The following is a 20,559-nucleotide window of genomic DNA, read 5'->3' as shown; positions in this document are numbered from 1 at the left end:
TTAAAGATCCAAGTCAAACCTGAGTACAAAGCAGGAAACATGGATGAACAGGGAAACATTGTGTGTAGTCATTTATTGATTCATTCTGAAAAAAGTAAGCAGGAACAGTATTTTTAATTAAAACTCTATCCAAGACTTGTTTTTATACAAACCCCTTTTAAATAAATCTCTGTGCTCCGGTGAGTTGTATCGCAAATACACTGACATCAGTAGAGTCTATACAAAAGTTGACAGCTCTTCACTAAGTATAAGAGATAGGCAGACTTAAGCCCTATAAAACCTTTGGGAGGTGTGATCTTTTTGTTTCAAGCCCTTTAAATGACAATTATCAGATATCATACCCAAACTCATAAAGAGAAAAAAAACCCAAGATGATGATCTTTGGAGTTGAACCTTTGATGCCAAGGTGTGAACAGAAGAGTTCAGGTTTACATCTTTTCATTCTAGACAGTTCAATGAAGAAATCCAAGTTGCGCTCTTTGACAGTAAGTTTTATGAAAAGTTTAGAGAGTGAACAATCAATACGGTTGGTTATAATGCCATTGTAGAAACTTTATACTTTGATAACAGTCTGATGAAGACAAAGTCCAAAAGATCAGTTCATCCCATGAGGAATTAAATAAATCCACTCCTTGTACTCAAGGCTGGGAGGGCAGGACCAAACCAAAGTGCAGCACCAACAGGCCGTCCTGGAGCAAAGTGGAAACAAGGCAAAGGACATCACTCACAAGTATTCCTGAATTCTACAGTTGTTTCCTTTGTTCTGCTTTGTTCCCACTGCGTGTTTCTGTGGTTCTTACCTGTAGTGCCTCTTCGCCCACAGAGTTCTGTATATCTTTGAGTGACTGGCAGTGATCCAGCAGGTGATCTCCACAAACTACATCAACCTGCAGGACACACAGAAACACTTCACTGCAGCAGATATTCAATCAGACAACTGACCAACCCAAAAGTCCTGCGCTGACCAGCAAAATGATATGATTTTGCTATCAAGTTATGAGGTGTTCAGGTCAGTGCTACACAAAACTCATGGGCTTCACAAAAGAAACTGACTGGTTTTGGCTAAACTAAACCACATCCTGTACCAAGTGCCACACGAACAAGGTTAGGTCAGAACAAAGCATAAGCACATAACTGAGCACTTTCTGTGGCTCGCTCTCAGGCTTTATGGTGCTGTCAGCTAACAGCATCATCTTGCCCCCCCTTGTGTCAGGTGTGTTAAGTATAGGTTATACTCCCAAACAGACACTCCAAGGGCAGTTGTGGCCACCACAGATGCATAGTAGTTCTGTTTATACTACTTTCTGAATTCAGCTTGGAGAATGCGTTCCACACACAAACCAAAAGGGCTGCATCCTTGCAAGAAAATGAAGAGCTGCTTGTCGCACATAATGTTTGGTCTGTAGTGTTTAGGTGGGCGTCAAAGAACATCCACATGACTGCAGAGCACAGCAAAACCTCACCTGTCGGTGGTGTTAATGTTGTGGCTGATCGGTGCATACTAGGCAACTCAAATGATTCAGCGTAAAGGGAAGCGTTACGTAACTGTTGTAACCCGTGCTACAGAGGACAGTGTCCCTAAGTTAGTCTTTCTCTGGCCTCTCCAGGTGTGTCCAGACAGGCCGGGGCAGTACAGCACTGAGGCCAGGAAATCAACATAAGCTGCTTATCCTCATCCACGTGTTACCAAATACGAAAAACCCCAACACCTGAACACAAACTGAACACACTAAAACATCTGAGGGGAGGACGCTTCAATGATCACTAAATACTTGGAATCACAAGCCTTCTAATACAGAATGTCCACCGCTCTGAGACAGGCATATGGTAGCAAGGTACTAATTATTTCAGTATAATCAGATTAACATTGTCCTGAAGGAGTGTCTGTTGTCCTTATTTGTAGGCAGTCTGCTGAGTTTTGACCTGAACATCTGACCCTTCTATGCTGGGCTGTGCTTGCTGTGTTTCGGCAGTTGTTTCATCTCCCCATTGAACACGTGTATTTCTTACTGCACTGGTTATGTTTCCAATATGAATAACTTTTACAAGAGTCTCCCACGGAGGTGAAATTATCACCAGTTAATAAAACTCAAAAAGTCTCTTGGAAGCCTGAGGAAATTTCTTCATTCTACCCAATGCACATTTGTGACATGTTGGATCTGTTCATATGACACAGCTGTCAGCATGCATGTCCCTTTTAGACATGTTCCATTCTCCATTAACACTGTAACAATGCTGACAAGGTGCTACATCTCTCAATATGATAATGGATTCTGCTTGTCCAGTGTTCCTACTTTTTCCTAGCAAACATGTACATGAAATAATCAAATGACATATATCACCCAACTTCAGTTGTGTCTCCAGAACAAACCAATTTGTTTCTCAAACATGTTTTGCTATCCTGCCCTTATCAGGTTGGTATCACATGCAGAGTTAAATGAACTCTTTGTGAACCTGTCACTGTGGCTGGTGGCTTCAAAAATATACAGCAACTCATTCAGGCTGCTTGGTACCTTCACAGCAGCCATATTCTCAAGAGCTAAATAAGTTCTACCTTTGCTGAGAGACTAAATAATTGTCATATTTTACTACTATGTGCACCTTCACTTTGCGTAAAAGCACCCACTGTGTGACTGCAACTGTGCAGGCCTACACTACTGTAATGCCTTTGCTGCCCCGCTTCCAAGTCTGTCTAAAACAACAATGAGGATCAACACTGTGGTCATGCCACTTTGTGAACTCATTAGCTCTAAGCCTGGCAGACTCACCTGGCAGGAGGGGCTCAGCTCCATCTTCCTCCTGATGAAAAGTTCCACGTGGCGGACAGTGGCCTCACCTGACACACGAACGTACCGCCTCTCTAATGGCTTAACATGGAAAGGGTGGTTAGGCATATACTGTTTCAAAGTTTTTAGACAAATGATATTTATCTAAAGCCATACTGAAGATTTAAATCAGAGCTATGTAACTTAAAATTGCAAAGCTGAAAAAAATGCAGTGGTTTTGAGTCTGTGGTCACATTTGACTTTTGTCTAGAGCCTATACAATATCCCTACTGCTTTGAAAAAATGAATTTAAACTGAAAAAATAAATGTTATCATAATGGCATTCTATCAAACAACATAGAACAGCTCTACAGAACTGTTTACACACACACAGAGATTGTACTAGTTAGAGTGTGTTCCCACCAATCTATACAAACCATAGGCTGCTGTGCAAGCAGGTGAAAAAAGCAGAGCATCTTGCCACTAAAGTTTCAGAAGCCAGTACCAAAATGCCAGAAAACACTGGACTGGGTTGAACTGACTGAACTTCACACTTCCTGTAATAAAATGCTCCGATATAGAACTAGGTGGTCACATGATAGCTTGATCACTGACACATCCTAATGGATCAACAGGCCTGGGTGCACTTTTTAGTGCAACCTTTATCAACTTATCATCCATCTTGCCTCAACAGTCTGTTGTGCAACCGTGCAACATTACAATCCAAAAAGACTAAAAAATCCTGTTAGAAACATCTGACATTATTACCTTGTAGTCACTGATGCCCTCTTCAGCTCTGAAAACAAAACAGTCATTGACAAAAGTCAGTCTAAGAAAATGAGACCTCCTAGTGGCGTGTCTATGTAACTGCACTGGAATTTCATTGATTCTTACAAACTGGTTTACCTTTACCGTCTAAGAGGAGACAGAGTCTCCTGGCCATTTCAGGTATTTCAAAACCTTTAATCTTGATCAGAATTATCAGGACAGGATCTCAAAATGGGTCTTTCAAAACAAGGAGATGTGATGATGATCCTACAAGACTGGGATAAAGATTAAATAATCCACCCTGCCTATAATCCAGCTCAAATTATGTTTCGGTTGTTTCAAAAGGTATTTCTGAGGCAGGGATGAGGACAGTTATGATGCTAAAAATCCACTCTACAGTTGTATCACTTGTGCGCTTTCAGACTGCATCAACATCAAGACGAGAGTGGAGAGCATTTATGAGGCGGAGTACTTTTATGGCCAATGTAGCTATAAGTAAGGCTGGACAGTTAGATCCTTACCCAACAAACTCAAGCAGCAGAGATACATTCAGCTCAGGAGGAATAGTAAACACAGACTGGGGAACGTTGTCCTTCTTCTGCCTTCTTAACGCAACAGGAGGTGGAGGGGAAACCACCACTGCAACGCAGGAAGAAGAAAACCCACAGACATCGAGGAAAATTAAATGAAAAATGGGACATTTTTGAATTATCAGTGTTTCTAAAAATATTTCAAAAATAAAAATGGAGCTGTATTTTTTTCAAAGGGAGTGACAAAAAAGGCACATTTTCAGATTTTGATTTCAGAACAGGTACAATGATTGAAACAAAGGCATTCAGATCTTTGTGGTGCATATAAAAACCACTTCTGTCAAAACATCTCCTGAGTGCTCCACACTGGACAATTAACACTGAACTGTTTTACCTGGGTTAGGCATCTCCAGCCCTCTCATCTTGTAGAACTTAATCATTTGTTCTCTTTCAGCTGTGGTGCAAAAAAAAAGTTCACATTTAAGGTAATTTTCATAGAAAATGACACATAATGTACATGAACTGCTATATACATCAATCAGCCATGACATTATGACCACCTGCCTAATACCAAGTAGGTCACCCTTTTGTTGCCAAAAAACCCTGACCCATTGAGGCTTGGATTCCACTTGACCTCTGACAGTATGCTGTGGTATCTGGCACCAAGCCATCGGTAGCAGATCCCTGTCCTGTAAGTTGAAAGTGGGGCCTCCATGGATTGGACTTGTTTTATCATTTGCCATTTCCATGAAGGAGTGTACTTGGTCAACAGCAATGTTAAGGTAGGTGGTACAGGTCAAAATAACATCCAGATGAATGGCAGGACCCAGGAATTCCCAGCACAACACTGCCCAAAGCATCACACTGCCTTTCCTGGCACCATGTCTTCCCCAGGTATGCGACACACACGCACCCAGCCATCCACACTAACATGGAAAAGAAAACATGATTGATGAGACAGGGCCACATTCTTCCATTGGTTCATGGTCCATTTGTGATGCTCGCATTTGTCAGCATGGGCACCCTGACCGGTCTGTGACTACACAGTCCCATGTGACACCTTTCTGATAGAACCAGCATTAACTTTTTCAACAATATGAGTTAGAGTAGCTCTTCTATTGAATCACAGGTCAATCTTTACACCCCACATGAATCAGTGAGCCTTCACCAGTTTTCCTTCCTTAGTCCACTTCTGGTTGATCTTGGCCAGTGCAGAATGGGAACATCCCACAAAACCTGCAGTTCTAGAGATGCTCTGCCCCTGTAGTCTAGCCATCACAATTTGGCCAACATGAAATCCTTCCACTTGCCCATTTTTTCTGCCTCACACTTGTTGCTTAATATATCAAACCTACTGCCAGGTGCCATTGTAACAAGATAATCAGTGTTATTCACTTCACCTGTCAGCAATCATAATGTCATGGCTTATAGGACATCAGACCAAACATATGCAGTACTTACACTCTTCTAGGAAGGGAACCATTTTATAAACAATATCCTGCAGTTGTCTATCAGGCCTGCAGCAAAACAGAGGAAAAACATTTGTAACATCTAACATCTTAACACTGACTGTTTTATCACAGATATCAGTGACAGCTGATGACAGCACATTTCCAAACATGAAGTTAATATAGTCCATGCTTCAATTTTAGAATTCAATGGGATGTACAAGAGAATGAATGCACACCGGTTTCCTGAATAATTCATTTTTCCACACTTTAAAAGACACTTTTCTTCAGTTGAAAATCATATATTAATTGCACAGACACAGAGCGTGATTCAAATCAAATCAGTCTGACAGACCTACCTGATGTTGTAAAGCGGTTGTGTCTGATGGACTACAATGTTGCACGTTGGACACCTGTTGCTGTAGAAAAAGTGCTTCACGATGCAGCTCTTGCAGACTTGAAGATAAAGCACATTCCTATGTCACACACTGTCAAAGACCTCATGTATGTAGCACAACTTGATTAATAAATACTTCTGAGACTAATACTGATATTAATATTTATGTATACATTTGTTTCTTACAGTATTGTGAACGAGACATAGAGTGAGCAGTGTGTTTAACTTGTCAAAGACAACTTCTGGACAAATGGGGACATTGTTTTATGTAATATATCTTTGGCATTTCTCCCCTCAAATTGTAACTTAATCAGCCAATACATGCTGATACAGACTGTGCAAACCTGACACATGTAGTGGGGACATAATGCTCTGGACAGAATACTGGCATCAGCATCCTGATAGGCAAGTAGTCTAGGAGGCATGCTGTGAAAGTCTGTCAGCATCCAGTATCTCTGGTTTGTATCGTTATTGCATATCCTTCCACATGTTACCTGTTTGATTTCCTTTATCCCAAAAGATGAATAATCAATACATGTACATTCCTATGCACCAAAAGACGTAGGGCATGTATATCAAATCAACCACCCTTGAATCCTCTTAAAGTCCTGTGAGGACTCCAGGAGCTAAAGAGGAACTCTGTTGTCACTCACATGTGTGCAGACACTCTGTGATGGTGGTAGCATCGATGAGGAAGCCACAGCAAAGGGCACAGCGGATGTATGGATAGAACTGACTAAGGGGGATCTTGGTCTGTGGGAAAATAAACAAGACACAGACATTGACTATAGCTTTAACCTAACCTCACAGCTGCATTTACATCTCATGAACTCGATCCTGCATCAAAAATCTGCGGACAAGCAACACGACGTTTCAACAAGTGCACGCCTGATAAGCAACACAGCTGAAAAGTATAGGATATAACTAAACTTTTACACTTTCCTGACCTGGATGACAAAGAAAGAGACGTTTCTTTCGTCTGTTATGAATGAAGTAAAGTACAAGAGACCTTCGATATGACAAGATAAGTGTACGTACCTCGTCCTCTGAATCGCTGTCTGATATGCCCATTGACCCTTCATGATTCTTGCGTCCATATGGAAGAGTTGACATTTCCCACTGCGGATAACAAAACTCCAACCGACCTCCTCTTCTCTTTTTTTAAAGGAGAACAGAATACTAAAGCTAATGCTTTCTTGTAAAGTCCAACTTAGCTCTAAACGTCGAAGTTATTTTAAGTTACCAGTAAATCTGTAGTGAGTTAGCTACACATGACTACCTGGCTAACGCTAGCTTGGTTATTTTAAAATACACTTAAAACAAAAACGAGTATGCACTGAAAGACTGCAACTACAACTTAGTTGCTAACATTACCGAAACCGGGCAGATTAACGACTTCAGTCCATACTATAAAAAGAACACTTTTAAACGAAATAAAACGACTTCCGAACTACCTGAATACTTTCCTGCTTTCTTTACACCCAGGTTAGCAACTCAATTTCCCTCGCTCGAGCTCAAGCATGCTCGTTCTCTGCGAGAAGCAACAACAATACGACTTCCGGTCTGAATCTTTCAGAGTAAATCTGACCTGGCCAGAAATGTAGTATCCCACAAAAAATGTTACTTTTTATAAATTTAGCACATGTCCAAATGTCCTTGCACTTTACCCTCACACTGTCATGTAATCTTCACAGGTGTAGAAAAAAACACAGATCCGCAATCCATCAAAGCTTTCAAACACATAAGAATAGCTCTTAACAACTAAGTGGAGCTAATTTAACACAGTTGTATGAATAAAAATATGAAACTGAACTACAATTATACTTACATCATAAAATATAAAAAAAATATAGTAACTTCAAACACCATAGATAAATTACATACATTTATTTCGAAGGTATGATGAGGCTTTTCCGGTTATGGCGAAACAAGGGAAAGGTTCTACAATAATTTAGCCAACAAGGGGCGCTCGAAGCACACCATCGTCAATGTACGATTTACAAAAAAGTCGTTTTTCTGTTCACTGTATTTATTTTTATTACTTTCTGTTGATCACTTATTTGAGTTTTTACAGTGTCATAACATTTTTCCTTGTGTTCTAATCAAACACAACCTTGTTGGGTATAACCTCACGTGGCCACCACTGGAACTGGTCACTGGAACTTCTTAGTCAATCAGAAAAGGTGCTGGAGTTCGAGTTATTGTGCATGTGCAGAGAGGGGTGTGTGTCCATACTGTTATTTTAAGTTGATCTGTTCTGTACACACAACATCTGTTCATCCTGGGAAAGCGATCCCTCCTCTGTTTCTCTTGCTCAGGTTTCTTACATTTTCTTTCCCCATTAAACGTTTTTTTGGGGGCATTTTTTTCCTGTACAGATTGTAAAGCCCCTCAAGGCAAATTTGTGATTTGTGATACTGGGCTGTGTAAATAAAACTGACTTGACTTGTAAATGTGATAGGTTTGGTGAGAGATGTTTGCAGTGATGGATCACCTTCTTTCATATTAATCCTCTCGATCTTCTAAACATTCCCTCCGCTTGGTCTCATCAGGCAATTTGTGTGCAGAGCACTGAAGGCCCATTAATATCTGGGACTTCTTGTTGTGGTTCAGTATTTTCTTTGTGAGGAAGTGTTGCGTCCTTGTGCAAATATCTTGATGCCATGATGGCGCAGGGAATTTCCAGACATCTCCTTTGTATTGTCTGTTTGTGTGTGGTGCCTATTTTTTCATGTCATGCGCATCTCCATACCTGCATGATACCTTTGTATTTATTTGTTCCAGTAACATCGTGAAGGATTCCACTGTAAACCAGACTCCATTGAAAATTGGGTGGAGTAAATTAGGAATTCACCATTTGTTTAATTTAGTTAAATGCTAAATACAGCTCTATAGCCAGATGTATTTTGTGGGATTACTGAGAATTTACAGGAAGGGAAGAAGACAACCTTAGAAAACTGCTTGTGGGAATCTTTTGTCTTGAGCAAGATACTGTGGCTTGGTTATTTATTCTCAAGTTTTCTTTTGGTTCCTCCCAAAACCAGTACTGGATGTCTTCAGGGAGAGTTCATGTAGATTTTTACAGATGGATCTAAAGATCTGCTCAGTGGAAAAATAACATTTGCGATGTAGTGTATGTGGCTGACTCTCACATACATTTTACTGGTGAGCTGCTGGTAATTTCATGAGGTATGTTTGAGGAGATTCTATGAAGACAAATGAGGTTGTTCTAACTGCCTTGAAATGTTGGTGTTGTGGTTTGGACAATGACATGAATGTCAGATGCCCTGATGGATTTTATCAATGTAGAGACCTGAGCTAAATACAGGTAGAACAGGTAGAAATTAATAGATTTGGGACTATTTTCTTTTTAAAGGATTCTAGTTGTTGAGATAAATAAAATAAAAACAACACCAAACTGGCTGTAGAGGGCAGCATTTTGTCCCACAGCCTGTTCTTGAATTACGATATGAATTCTTCAGCCACATTATATATGAGGGGTGGCACTTCAGTCACACACACACAGAGTTGAAAAATCAACCAAAATCCCCTTAAACAAAAGCACCAGTAGCACAATGATATAACCACATTATGTTTTGACCGTCAACATGTTGCACGTAAGTAGAAAAAGACTCCAAATCTAAATGACTTTATCAAAACACTGGTTATAATTTTTCTCCTAAAGTCAGAAAATTTAAAAGCATTTACAATTTACACAGTATTCATGGTATATTACATGGTACATACAGAGAAAGATGTTTATGGTGCACCTCATCCTGACTAGAAACCAGCACAAACAGGCTTTTCATATCAGTGCAGTGTGTCTATTTATATCACTTCAATTCAGAGTAGTTCTTCGACACTGGGAGCTATGATTTTATTGAAGAATGGTTCGTTCAGTTCTGTTCCACTGGCAACCATGACACACTGACAAATGACAATCAAAGTGTTTTAGCATCACAGACACACAATACATTTACTGAAAGCCAGTCACGATACAAAACAGTTTCCCAGGAATAACTTAAACACCATGTATATATGTGTTATTTTAGTGGTTGAGTCAGGATGAGGTTGTGAAAGCATTTAGTTGGCTTTTCTGTAAGATCCCAGATGACTCAACTGTCATGCCATTTAGGGACTCACTTTCTTCACTCAGCTTGGCAACACGCTGTAGGATGGAGCTGATTGATTGGGAGACAATGGAAAGACACACACCCCTGATTCTCTTTACTTCACATATGTCCTATTTTGTTTTGAGTCTCGTTTTCTCATGCACATCTTTCATCACAGTCTCTGCATTTGCCATGAAATTTGGTATCTGGTGGTTGAATCTTCTTCTTTCCAAGCTCCAGGCTCTTAAGTGGCGGTGAAAAACACACCATATTCTTGTGGGGCTGCATTCTTTTTTGGGCAAACTGAAAATAACCAGAATGTTTGTCGTACAAACCTTTCTCAGAGGCAGAGTTGCTCTGGGGGAAGAAATAATCTCTTTAGTTGCGTTACGGCAGTAACACTCTAACACATGCTGAGGGACCAACACAGCTGCGAAACAGAAGTAGAAGACACACAGCTGCGTGTGTTGTATCTTGCCAGTCAAGTCTGGAATTTGAACATTTCCAAACAAGCCATTATCTCCAGACTCTGATGGTGATGAAAGCAATGCTTTTGCCAATGATGCCATGATGTTGATGCAGCCCATTTGCCAAAAAAGATGTTAGCATTGCACATTTCTGCAAACCACGTGAAAAACTATTTAGTGTTCTGACAATGCTGTCCTCAAGGTCTGGTTAGGTTTAGGCACAAAGCCCGCTTGGTTATGGTCAGGAAAAAGATGGTGTTTGACCTTAAAATATCCGGCTTTGTTGACACAAACAGGGCCGCAGAATGCCTTAGCTCCTGTTGAAATGGCCCGGTTTTGTCAGCTGAAGAGCCCCAAACAGACCTCTCTTGCTTGGTAGCCGTCTCGCATATGTTTCAGTCAATTCAGCTCATATACATGCTTTAACTTGAATTTGAGACACTTATGAATCATCACCACTGTGTCTTGATCATTTGTTTTTCAGCAGCCTTCAGAGGTCAGAAGCTTTAAGGCACTTGTGTACTAGCTTAAACGCCTGGCTGTATTCTGAAAATTGCAATATCTTCTTGATAGTTAGCCTTAATCTGGCTGAATTTTATAGCATGAATTTTATACCACCCTTGTCTCAGCGTTATAATCTCATCCCATATAATTTTCCAGGTAGGTTCTTTGGCTCTGGACTTTGAACTCAGATAATTATATAAGTAGCTCTGCCTCAAAAATGTTTGCATTTACTAAAACTGCAATCTGTTGGACAGTGAAACAGGACGCTCTTCAGTGACAGGTGTCATTTGACTGCAGAGAGCGAAGTGCTGCTGGATGTATGTTCCCCTCTCAGACCTCCAGGAGACTGGGTGGTCGCTCAGGTGCTTGTGGGGCGTCAGGCTGGAGGCGGCAAATGGGCTTGTTGCACATGGGACAGACACTGCGGATCTCCAACCATTTTAGCAAACACCTGAGAAAAGCAGATAGACAAATAACATATGACCTCATTTTGTCATCTCAAAGGAAGATAAAGTATGCAAAGTTACACAGGTGGGTCTAGGCAGACACTTGAAGGGTCAAGGCAAGAAAAAAAGGTCAGAGCTTAATTAACAGTTATGAAACAGGACGTAACAGACAAACATGAAGAATATTTGCACAGTTCACAGGTACTGGTGGTACAGGTGGAAAAATGTATGTCAGAAAGACAAACCGCTCTAAAGACACTTCTGTCAGTGTCATACCTACGCCACAGGGCAAAACAAGGTTCAGCTCAGCTGCATAAAACGTGCTCATGTTCAAACACGCAAGGACATATGTTGTCAGGAATATTTTCATTTTGTGCAGGGCTCCTTGACAAAGATCTTTCTCTCAGTTTTCACTGACTGTTTCAGCTGTTAAGGCAAGAATCCATCATGAAGTGGAATTCATGAGTCACTGCATCAAACTGGTTAGTCAACATTTTTCCACATTATGTCTTCACAAAAGAGTTTAAGAAATCAATGCCAAAATAATATATTTTTTTTATTATAATATTTTGTGTTTCCAAAAGTGAGGCCCTTAGGAGATTGACAGTAAATTTGTATACATCATGAATGTTCCAAAGACGTACCATATGGTTTCAATGGAAGATTGTTTACGTCTTCGGTCTCAAACATAATGTATGAGTCAGCAAAACTAGTCTGGAGTCAAGAGGGGTTTTTTTTTTTTTTTTTTTTATGAACTGTTCAAACAGCCAGTGTCAAGAGAGTCTGATAATGACTGAAACAAGGTTGTAGATCTTACTTTTTGTGAAAAGCGTGGGAACAAGGGCATACTCCAAGTTCATCCCTGCTGCGAAACTCTTCTAAACAAACTGCACACGTTTGCTGAAAAGGAGAAACCACAGATTATGAAATGGGTTTATAACTGTCACTTATTTCCATTAACACAGTATGTCCTGATATGACTCCTCATTTCAGCCAGTACACAGCACCTTTACCAGTACAGCTCCCCACGACTGCACTGCAATGACTTGATCATTGATCACTGCACAGTATGTTACCTACTACCACTTTTAACAATATTCTGTTTCTGTATGTGGTATACATGAAATAAATATCCTTTCCCTGTCTTAACATCCAGAGAGTGATGGATCATGTACACCGACATGTCAGACTTGGTAGTTTAACAAAGAAAAACAAAATGTCCTCTCAAAGCTCCCAAAGCGTACAGTTTGTTGCTCGCTGTGGGTAGCTCCTCTGTTTCTGTTGTGAGAATCACAGGCCAGTGGACTGACAGCTTGATATAGTCAGTTTTCTCACTTTGGTCACAATAATTATGTATTATGTAAATGAGACACAGCATACTAACATAACAGCAGAAGTTTACCATATCAGTGGCAGCCAGCTGTTGTGTCTACCCAAGCAAAATGCCCCAATCTAATGGGCAAAGGTAATACCACCAGCAAATAATAATAATAATGATAATAATAATAATAATAATAGCAACTTTAAACTTACATTTTTCACTGTAAATGTCAGCTCTGCATTGGTCTAGGTAAGCACTTTTAATTTAGCAAATGTTTCAACATGAAAGATGTAATGAGGTTTTTTTGCACCCAAAACCACCTTTAGAAATTACCAAAATGAAGTAAAGAAACTTTAAAATTGTATACATTTTGGAAAAGCTTAGCTGGATGTAGAATTTTGTTTGGTTGTGTGGTTATCCTCTGAACCTCAGTGACAGCAATAACTCAGACACTGATTACATGTGCAACATTTTTACACTATAATTGGACAACTTTGCCACTATTAGCGGTGAAAAGTGCTTCCCTGTTTTTTCAACAAATTACAGATTTATTCTTGCTCGTTACAGCAGTAAATTTGTGGGTGAAAACTGTAGCCATCACTTTGCTTTGCGTTTTCAAGACTTGAGTCACTAAACCACTACAGTATGTTTTCCACATGCATTTTGTCCAATTAGCCAGTTCACATTAGTCATCTCTGCCACTTTAAACTGTTTCATAACAGTGCTCCTCGCATTCACCCTGTATTCAACTTACACCAAGAAGACTCAGTTTCTTTCCCGCTCCTTTCAAAACAACCTGTTGACAAGAGCAAATTTGTGACAAAATGCATGTTAATCTGGAGAAAGCAAATCAATCTGACATTCAAACTGGATATAGTTTTAACATATTACCTCATTGTAACCATACTGTTCTCTTGCACCTTGTCGCCTGAGTCTGTGAGGCAAAACAAACAAACAAACAAAAAAACAAAACACAATGCTGTGATTTAGATTCATAAAATTTCTATTATGTCCTGGGTGGCTCCATATCTGTCTCCCTCAGGACATGTCTCATCATGTTGTATGAATCAGCTGAGATACTGCTTCAAGCAGCCCTGGAATTCACGCAATGTTAGATTCAAGTAACAGCCTGTGCATCTAAGCTCACCATGAGCATATCTATAACACTTCCAAGCCTTGTATAAGAATTCTGACTGAAATTCTATTTTATTAAGTTGATCAAATGTTGCTGCAGCAAAATGTTACTTTTTGCTCAGTGAAGTAGGGTACAAAATTGTACTCACAATTTTAACTTTGAAATCTTCTTGGAAATGACTGATTTTTGTGGTGTTCTAGGCAACATCTGTGGTAGCTTGAAACACGCCCTTGCCATCACTAAATAAATCTACAACTTTACATAGTCTCACAGTCTGTTAGGTTTTTCCTCTTGTTTTCTGGCAGTCAAATAAATTAACAAAGCCTCACCTCCTTAGCAAATGTAAAACTTTGAGCAGGTTTTTCAAGAAACCCTGGAGTCTGACAGCAGCAAACTGATCTGATCCCAGACTGTCTTTAATAGTCACAAGCAGCATTCACTTGTACCTTTTGTGAACAGATAATGCAGTGATGTGTTTCCGCCTAATACAATGAAAGGACTCTGCATGGACTGAAATACCTGAATCAAGTGTGAGTGTAGCTGATAGAAATACCAAAATAAAGACTGTGATGAGTTTAAAGAAGATTTCTCCAAAAACAGAAAGCTGTTAAATAGTCAACCAATACGACTGGAACATGTGAAACCTGCTCATACTACAACTTAGGCGGTTTCAGTTGGTCTGGTAATTTCACATGAGTGATGCCAACTGTCCTAAGCCAAGTGATACCAAATGATGCTCATCCGGCAAGTCAGGCCATGGATAAAACATTTGCTCTCTGCTTGGAAATAAGACCACTGACTTAAGTTTTGTTGTGTCACATACTCTGCTGAGAACAGAAAATATATTCTACCAGTGACTGGAGAAAATATTTCAAAGTTTACACATTGGTTATTAAGACGGTTTAATGCTCTGTCTTGCACCTGAACAGGTAGCAGCAGAAGATAAGGCTGAGCATGAGGATGAAGAGGCCGATGCCCAGGATGATAATATAGACGTTGAGTGGCAGGTGGAAGAGCTCTTCAGATGTCATTTTGCAGTAGGGGTCGATGTTCTGCAATACAAGGTCGCACAGACACCCTGAGAGGACGAGACACGTGGAAAATTATTAGACAGAATGGAGGCAAGAGCAAAAGAAATTATATTATACAGCTAACGTAAAAAAACATTTCCACAGATATGAGTGAAAAAACCTCTGAAGGAAAAGGCATTCTGAACTATCCATATGATATGTAGTTACACAAGTGCAAATACTGCTGCATACTTGTGTGGAGGTGGAGCAAAATTCAATTCAAACTTCCTACAGATAGTAAAGAATTAACAGTTTCAACAACTAGTAATAAAACTGCATAATATCCATTATATTAACATCTAATATTTTCATAAAAGATCAGTATAGACCAGTATGCACGTGAGGCTAAATCCACTGTGTCCCAGCTTTGTCTTCACACAAAGACCAAGGGATTCATGAATATAACCGACTGTCGGTAATCATGTAAATTCATGTTTTCAAATGCATTTTGAAAATATAGAATAAATGTCATCTTCTAAACATGAATGGCAACAGTCAGCTGTGAATTCACTGACTGTGTGTGAGGAATGTGACCTACATCGTGTGGCATTTAGAAACTAGTGCATAAAGAATGCTTGACACATGGCATTTAAAGACTTCAAATCCATTTGAAAGCATTAAAAGATTTTACATAGTTTGTTGCTTAGAAGGATGTTAGCATAAATGTTGGTGAGTCTGTATGTTTCATCTTAATTCTCATTTAAAATGAGTTTTTTAAAAATCACCCATTTCTGCAGTTCCATTACAGTATGCAGAGCATTTTTACCTCTTCAAGCATTTTGAGTTGAATGCCTTAACTTTACTGCTTTGGTTCAGCCTCACCACTCTCTTCAATCTTGTTTATGGCCACTGAAAAGAGTTGTTTAGGTTAACAAGTTCTGATAAACCTAGTAGCCTATTCTGTCTGCTCAGCAACAAATGTCAGACAAGAAAAAAAGTGACTAGCTGGTGAACTGAGTGGAGCATTTAGAGGCCAAAGAGTCACATATTTTTCTCAGGTGTCGGTGAAGAGCAAAAGAGCTTCATTTGTTGGATGCTAATGCTAATGTCACCCTAATGCTAATGTTGTTCATGTCTGCTGAATGTGTACATAATCAAGTGTTTGCAAACATGTTTGACATTATCATCTTTACAAGATGATAATATGTCAGCACTGTGTTTACAACCTGCTGTACCTGCCCTGTCGAGTGGCCAAAAAATCAATTGATGCAGGATTAAAGATGAATTATAGCTCTGTAAATGAAGTAGCTCTGATTAAGGAGCATAAGAACTAGCTGTTCCCAGAGGGATAGTGAGACATGTTTACGTGTATATGTGTTTATCTTCTTTTAACAATATACTCTTTCATTCAGAGGGGACCATAAGGGCTATTCACTGAACGTTCATTGTGGATATTTTCTGTAATCACTGTCCATGTGGAGGGACATTAGCTCATGACAAACATATCTCATCATACATCGCCTTGTCTGGCAGTCCCATACTTTGCCTGTGTCTGTGTCTTATGGAGAGAACATGGGGTTGGGTTTTTGGAGGCACATGTGTGTGTAGCCTACATATCTGTGTAACCTGTAAGGGCTGGCACACACACTGCATCTCGTGTTTCAAACTGCAACGTAACACTGCTTACGCTGTAGGGTTTCTTGAGCCACAAAAAGTTTGCAGACGTTGAGATAAAGTTGAGATGTGAGTGCACAGGAAGAGTCCGTGTGTAATAACAGCTATGGAGGGGCCTAATTTCTGATTTTGTGTTTGAATAAGAAATGAGTGAGATAGTGCAGGGAAAGGAGACAGCTGTGTAGACCAAAAGACTTTTGGCAATGGAAATCTAGCTAGATTTTTAGATATTTAGACTGCAAAATCTTTAGGGAATAAACTAAGGTGGAGAGTTAAGAGTTTTCTTTCTACTCTGTTTCCATACAAAGAGAGCCATCTTGCACATATTTACAAAGTTCAACAGCAACAGCATCTCTGCAGCAACACTGCAGAGCACTTTGATGTGAACTTTTACAACCATCCTTGCGTCACACAGGAATTTGTTCCACTTGCTTTTTGGCTAAGAGTCGTTGTTTGCTGGAGTTTGGGCCCAGGGAGAAAGAAGTGATTGCTGCCTGAGGGGCTTGAACATGGCACTTTTCTTTCCATACATGGCACCTAAACCTTAAACTGCAGTGATTAACTATTTCTTAAGGTCAAGTGCCACAGCTTACACTGTGGTGGTGACCTGCGAGTTCAAAAGTCATTCTTTAATGGACAGGGGTCACAGATGGAGGTTGTAGTCATCGGTTGTACAGTAGGGGGGTTTAGAGAGGGTTTGACAGGAGGTCCAGGTGAAGGAGGAAGCAGCTGTAATCTTAGCACGATGTTAGTAAATCATTGATAGTGGAGAACTAAAAGCCAGGCCACTGTGCAAATGCATGCAGTCATGACAGGATTTTACCTTAATACTGTTAATAGTAGTGCAGAAAAGCATAGTAGCTTTGGTTAGATAATGACTGATTACATAAAAACGTTCTTTAGAGGTCTCAGTTTCTTGGAATCTCTTCCAGGTCATATTAGTAGTAAAACAATCTTATAAATGCATTGTGAATATGTTTTTTATTGGCCATGTCATTAACTGAATAACTGCCTGGAAAATTTGGACACAACATCACAAGTCAGCTGTAAATATCAACCAGTGCATGTGACCTACGGATAGCAGTCGAGCAAACTCAGACAAACACCAGGCTAGGCAAGCATGTCATTGTAGAGGCAACAAGGTAACTTCCTCATCTTCCTCATGGTGCTGGGAGCACGGTTAGTTAGCCATCTCACTGGTGGATAATACATGATAAAGTGCCCTCTATTGCACCACTCCAGAGGAGAAAACATAATGCAGTGTTCAACAGGCCGAAATGGTAGAAAATGAATTGGCCTCTACATGCCTCTTGATGGTTAAATAGTAGTTCCCTGTGTGTTTTTATTTAAGAGGTATTGTAGTGATACTTTAGATATGAGCCACATAATGAAACACTTTCAATCTTAACTAGGATTTGGAACTGCTTCATCATAAATACACATAATTTTCTGCCACTCGTTTCCCACTGCATGCAGCTGGTGCCCCTTATATTTTTTTTCACCACTGCCCCTCAGACAGCCTGCATCCACCGCCTAGATATGAGAACTGTCATTTTGCTCTAGTGACATCACTTCCAGAGGCTGATAAGTTTGTGAACTCGCAGTATTGAGTTCCTGCCCATATGTCTGCCCAACTCAGTTGCGAGCAGCACTCAGCAGTTAATCATGACACTTCACTGCATTTTTATAGCATCAAATAACTAATTAAAATCTACCTAAAGTGACAGAAATCTTCTTGGACAAACATTTATTTGATGTGTGCTTGAAGGTTTTATTTTGGCTCATGTCCCATCTGCTAACATGGAGCACAGACCTTTACTGGAGCCAGCCACCAGGGGGCAATCAAGATGTTTTGGCTTCCCATTTGTGCTGTCATGTTGTTCATTTCTATACAGTCCGAGATGCAACTCTGTACAACTGTAAATGCTAATTGTGTAAATCTCCTCTGAGCAACACTGTTAAACAGTTTGAGCTTTCAAGAAAAATGGTTGCAGCACACTTACCGTTACACCACTGGACAGGATGCATCAAATGTGTGGCTATTCAGCTGGCAATCCCAGTAAATCTGGTTTCCAATAAAAAAGAAGCGTTGACCTCCACGTCCAATGATTGTAGGGTTCTGACTAGTTTACCCTGAGAGTTGACAGGTTGGGTGTGCAGTGAGTATAATCCCTCTGGCCTGGAGTAAGCAGACTTGAGTAGAAACTCCCAGTTTCTCAATACAAGGCATCAGACTCATTTGAACACTGAAACCTTAGTCTGCAGTGATGATTTACCCCCAAAACGTGTTACAAACATCCACCTTAATTTTGATTGCAACAACTTTGAATATATGAGACAAGAAATGTTAAATGTTCCTGCGTTATCTCCACCAACAAAGAAAGCTGTCTTTGAGATCAGCGTCTGAGCTTTAAAAAATACCAATAACTGACAGTATGGGGAAATACACCCCAAATCTCATCCAACACTCTGGTCATGTACCTCTGGTTGAGCAGAGTCCTTCCTTTTTTGTTTTGTCTCCCCTTCAAAACATTGTCACGAGTCTCCTCTTCCTTTCCTCCTTTCCTCTTGTCCTTTCCTTTTTTCTCTCTGCTCTGTCCTCTCCTTTTAGGTCTCCACGTCGCTTTCCTTCTCTCTGGCTGTGAAAGCCTACTGTGGCTAATTACGGAGAGACAAAGGGAAGGACATAGATGTGCAGCACGGCCAGCCAGGCAGGCAGTGAGGCAGGCAGGCAGGCAGGCAGCTTCAGTGTTCCTGTAGAAAGCAGCGTCTCATCTCTTCCCCTGCCTTCCTGTTCTGAACAAAGAACACAGGGAGGTGTACAACACAGAGGAAGACAATGCGGCTAATGTCAATTCAGATCCAGGCTCTCCTCTCTTCTCCTGTATTTCCTTCTCACGTTCACTCTCCTCCTCTCTCCCTCCTCGTTTCTCCTCTCCACTTCTCAGTCTATGGAGCTCAGTTTGTAAACAGATCCCTGCTCATGTGATTCGCTGTCTGCATCACAGCTCTACTTTCACCGCCCCCTCCTTCCTCCTTCTACCACCCCCCGCCTCCCAGCCGCCTGTCTGCCCTCCCTTTACCTCTCACCCCTCTGGGTTTTTCCTGCCAACCCCCACACCCCACCGCCCACCCCCTTCCTTTGCAGCTGCAAACCATTGAAGTAGGCCCAGCCGCAGAGCAGATGGCAGACAGGCAGATGTGGAAACAGACATGAGAAGACACTGTGATATTGTCGTTACAAGGTAGTTTGACTGATTACATGCTATTTGTAGAATTCATCAATACCAAGTCTCTCCTTGCTTTTAGAAAGATCACAACCTCAGCTGGTACAAATGGGGAACTTTGGTCCATTTCCACTGAGGCTGGACCATAATCTGAGACCAAATCCTCAAAGGGCCCAAAGATTCAACGTTCACTTTGTAGCAATTACATTGTGGTAAAGTAATTAACTGTCAATATGTTTGTTAATACTGTAATCACCACTGAAGCGTATTTTAAACTAAAATGACTTAAATGTACTACATCTGAACTCGAGGGTCCATCTTTTTTTAAGGACTTTACTACCACTGCTAAGGAGGTTATGTTGTTGGTTTGTTTGTTTGTCTATTTGTCAGTAGAAGTACAGATAAACTGCTGCCTTGGTTTTGATGAAACTGAATGATGTAGTATAGGCTAAGGAACAGCCCATTAATTTTGAGTAGATTTGAATCACAGAGTGGATGCACAAATTATTTTTCACTTTATCACAGACAGAGAGAGCATTTGGTCTTGGCAGAATAAATGTTATACATCTTATAATCATGGTGTATGGTATTTAAGTTCAATAGTGACAAAACGTAGGTAGTATTATAAGAACAATAATTCATTAATATCACAATCCACATTCTCCAATGACAATAATCCACTTGGGTAGCCAACACCACAGACATGCACATATCATGCACCTTACTAAAGTAATGAAGTTTTTTCTACCAAATTT

General features: G+C 40.3%; 3 protein-coding genes across 6 annotated transcripts in view; 1 reads left to right on the top strand and 2 right to left on the bottom strand.

The window, feature by feature from the left end:
* Positions 1-54: 54 nt before the first annotated feature.
* On the bottom strand, positions 55-7,466 carry pcgf6 (polycomb group ring finger 6). The gene is made up of 11 exons (XM_046402196.1): positions 7,363-7,466; positions 6,947-7,063; positions 6,562-6,661; positions 5,871-5,967; positions 5,525-5,580; positions 4,458-4,517; positions 4,055-4,172; positions 3,534-3,561; positions 2,769-2,867; positions 801-887; positions 55-689 (listed from the first exon to the last, which is right to left on the bottom strand). The coding sequence occupies exons 2-11, from the start codon at positions 7,019-7,021 to the stop codon at positions 639-641; spliced, it is 771 nt and encodes a 256-aa protein (XP_046258152.1). The 5' UTR covers positions 7,022-7,063; positions 7,363-7,466; the 3' UTR covers positions 55-638.
* Positions 7,467-9,553: 2,087 nt separating this feature from the next.
* LOC124065565 (RING finger protein 122-like) lies at positions 9,554-19,573 on the bottom strand. 4 transcript variants are annotated; one of them, XM_046401026.1, is made up of 6 exons: positions 18,581-19,571; positions 14,815-14,971; positions 13,650-13,692; positions 13,513-13,554; positions 12,255-12,337; positions 9,554-11,442 (listed from the first exon to the last, which is right to left on the bottom strand). In XM_046401026.1, the coding sequence occupies exons 1-6, from the start codon at positions 18,603-18,605 to the stop codon at positions 11,322-11,324; spliced, it is 471 nt and encodes a 156-aa protein (XP_046256982.1). In that variant the 5' UTR covers positions 18,606-19,571; the 3' UTR covers positions 9,554-11,321. The 4 variants fall into 4 exon arrangements, with proteins under 4 accessions (XP_046256982.1, XP_046256984.1, XP_046256986.1 ...); XM_046401028.1 differs by having other exon boundaries at positions 19,059-19,571; XM_046401030.1 differs by lacking the exon at positions 18,581-19,571 and adding an exon at positions 15,730-18,569.
* Positions 14,909-20,559, top strand: part of xpo1b (exportin 1 (CRM1 homolog, yeast) b) — a 39,024-nt gene continuing 33,373 nt past the window's right edge. The window contains exons 1-2 of the mRNA XM_046401018.1: positions 14,909-14,919; positions 15,909-15,911. The gene's annotated coding sequence lies outside the window, so the exon portion shown is untranslated. The remainder of the gene's footprint in view (positions 14,920-15,908; positions 15,912-20,559) is intronic.

Source organism: Scatophagus argus, chromosome 10 (assembly GCF_020382885.2).
Source record: "Scatophagus argus isolate fScaArg1 chromosome 10, fScaArg1.pri, whole genome shotgun sequence".
Classification (NCBI taxonomy): Eukaryota; Metazoa; Chordata; class Actinopteri; family Scatophagidae; genus Scatophagus; species Scatophagus argus.
Note: the sequence above shows the minus strand (reverse complement) of the source record. Positions and strands in the feature narration are given on the sequence as shown.

What these genes read in the sequence shown, in the direction of transcription:
- pcgf6 (XM_046402196.1), bottom strand. Translation starts at nt 7,021, where the DNA reads ATGTCAACTCTTCCATATGGACGCAAGAATCATGAAGGGTCAATGGGC. An exon ending in ACAGCGATTCAGAGGACGAG is followed by an intron (nt 6,662 to 6,946) that starts GTACGTACACTT and finishes ATTTTCCCACAG; the next exon opens with ACCAAGATCCCCCTTAGTCA. An exon ending in CAACCGCTTTACAACATCAG is followed by an intron (nt 5,581 to 5,870) that starts GTAGGTCTGTCA and finishes GTTTTGCTGCAG; the next exon opens with GCCTGATAGACAACTGCAGG.
- LOC124065565 (XM_046401026.1), bottom strand. Translation starts at nt 18,605, where the DNA reads ATGCATCCTGTCCAGTGGTGTAACG. An exon ending in TTCTGCTGCTACCTGTTCAG is followed by an intron (nt 13,693 to 14,814) that starts GTGCAAGACAGA and finishes TTTGCCTCACAG; the next exon opens with ACTCAGGCGACAAGGTGCAA. An exon ending in TCCCACGCTTTTCACAAAAA is followed by an intron (nt 11,443 to 12,254) that starts GTAAGATCTACA and finishes TGCTTTTCTCAG; the next exon opens with GTGTTTGCTAAAATGGTTGG.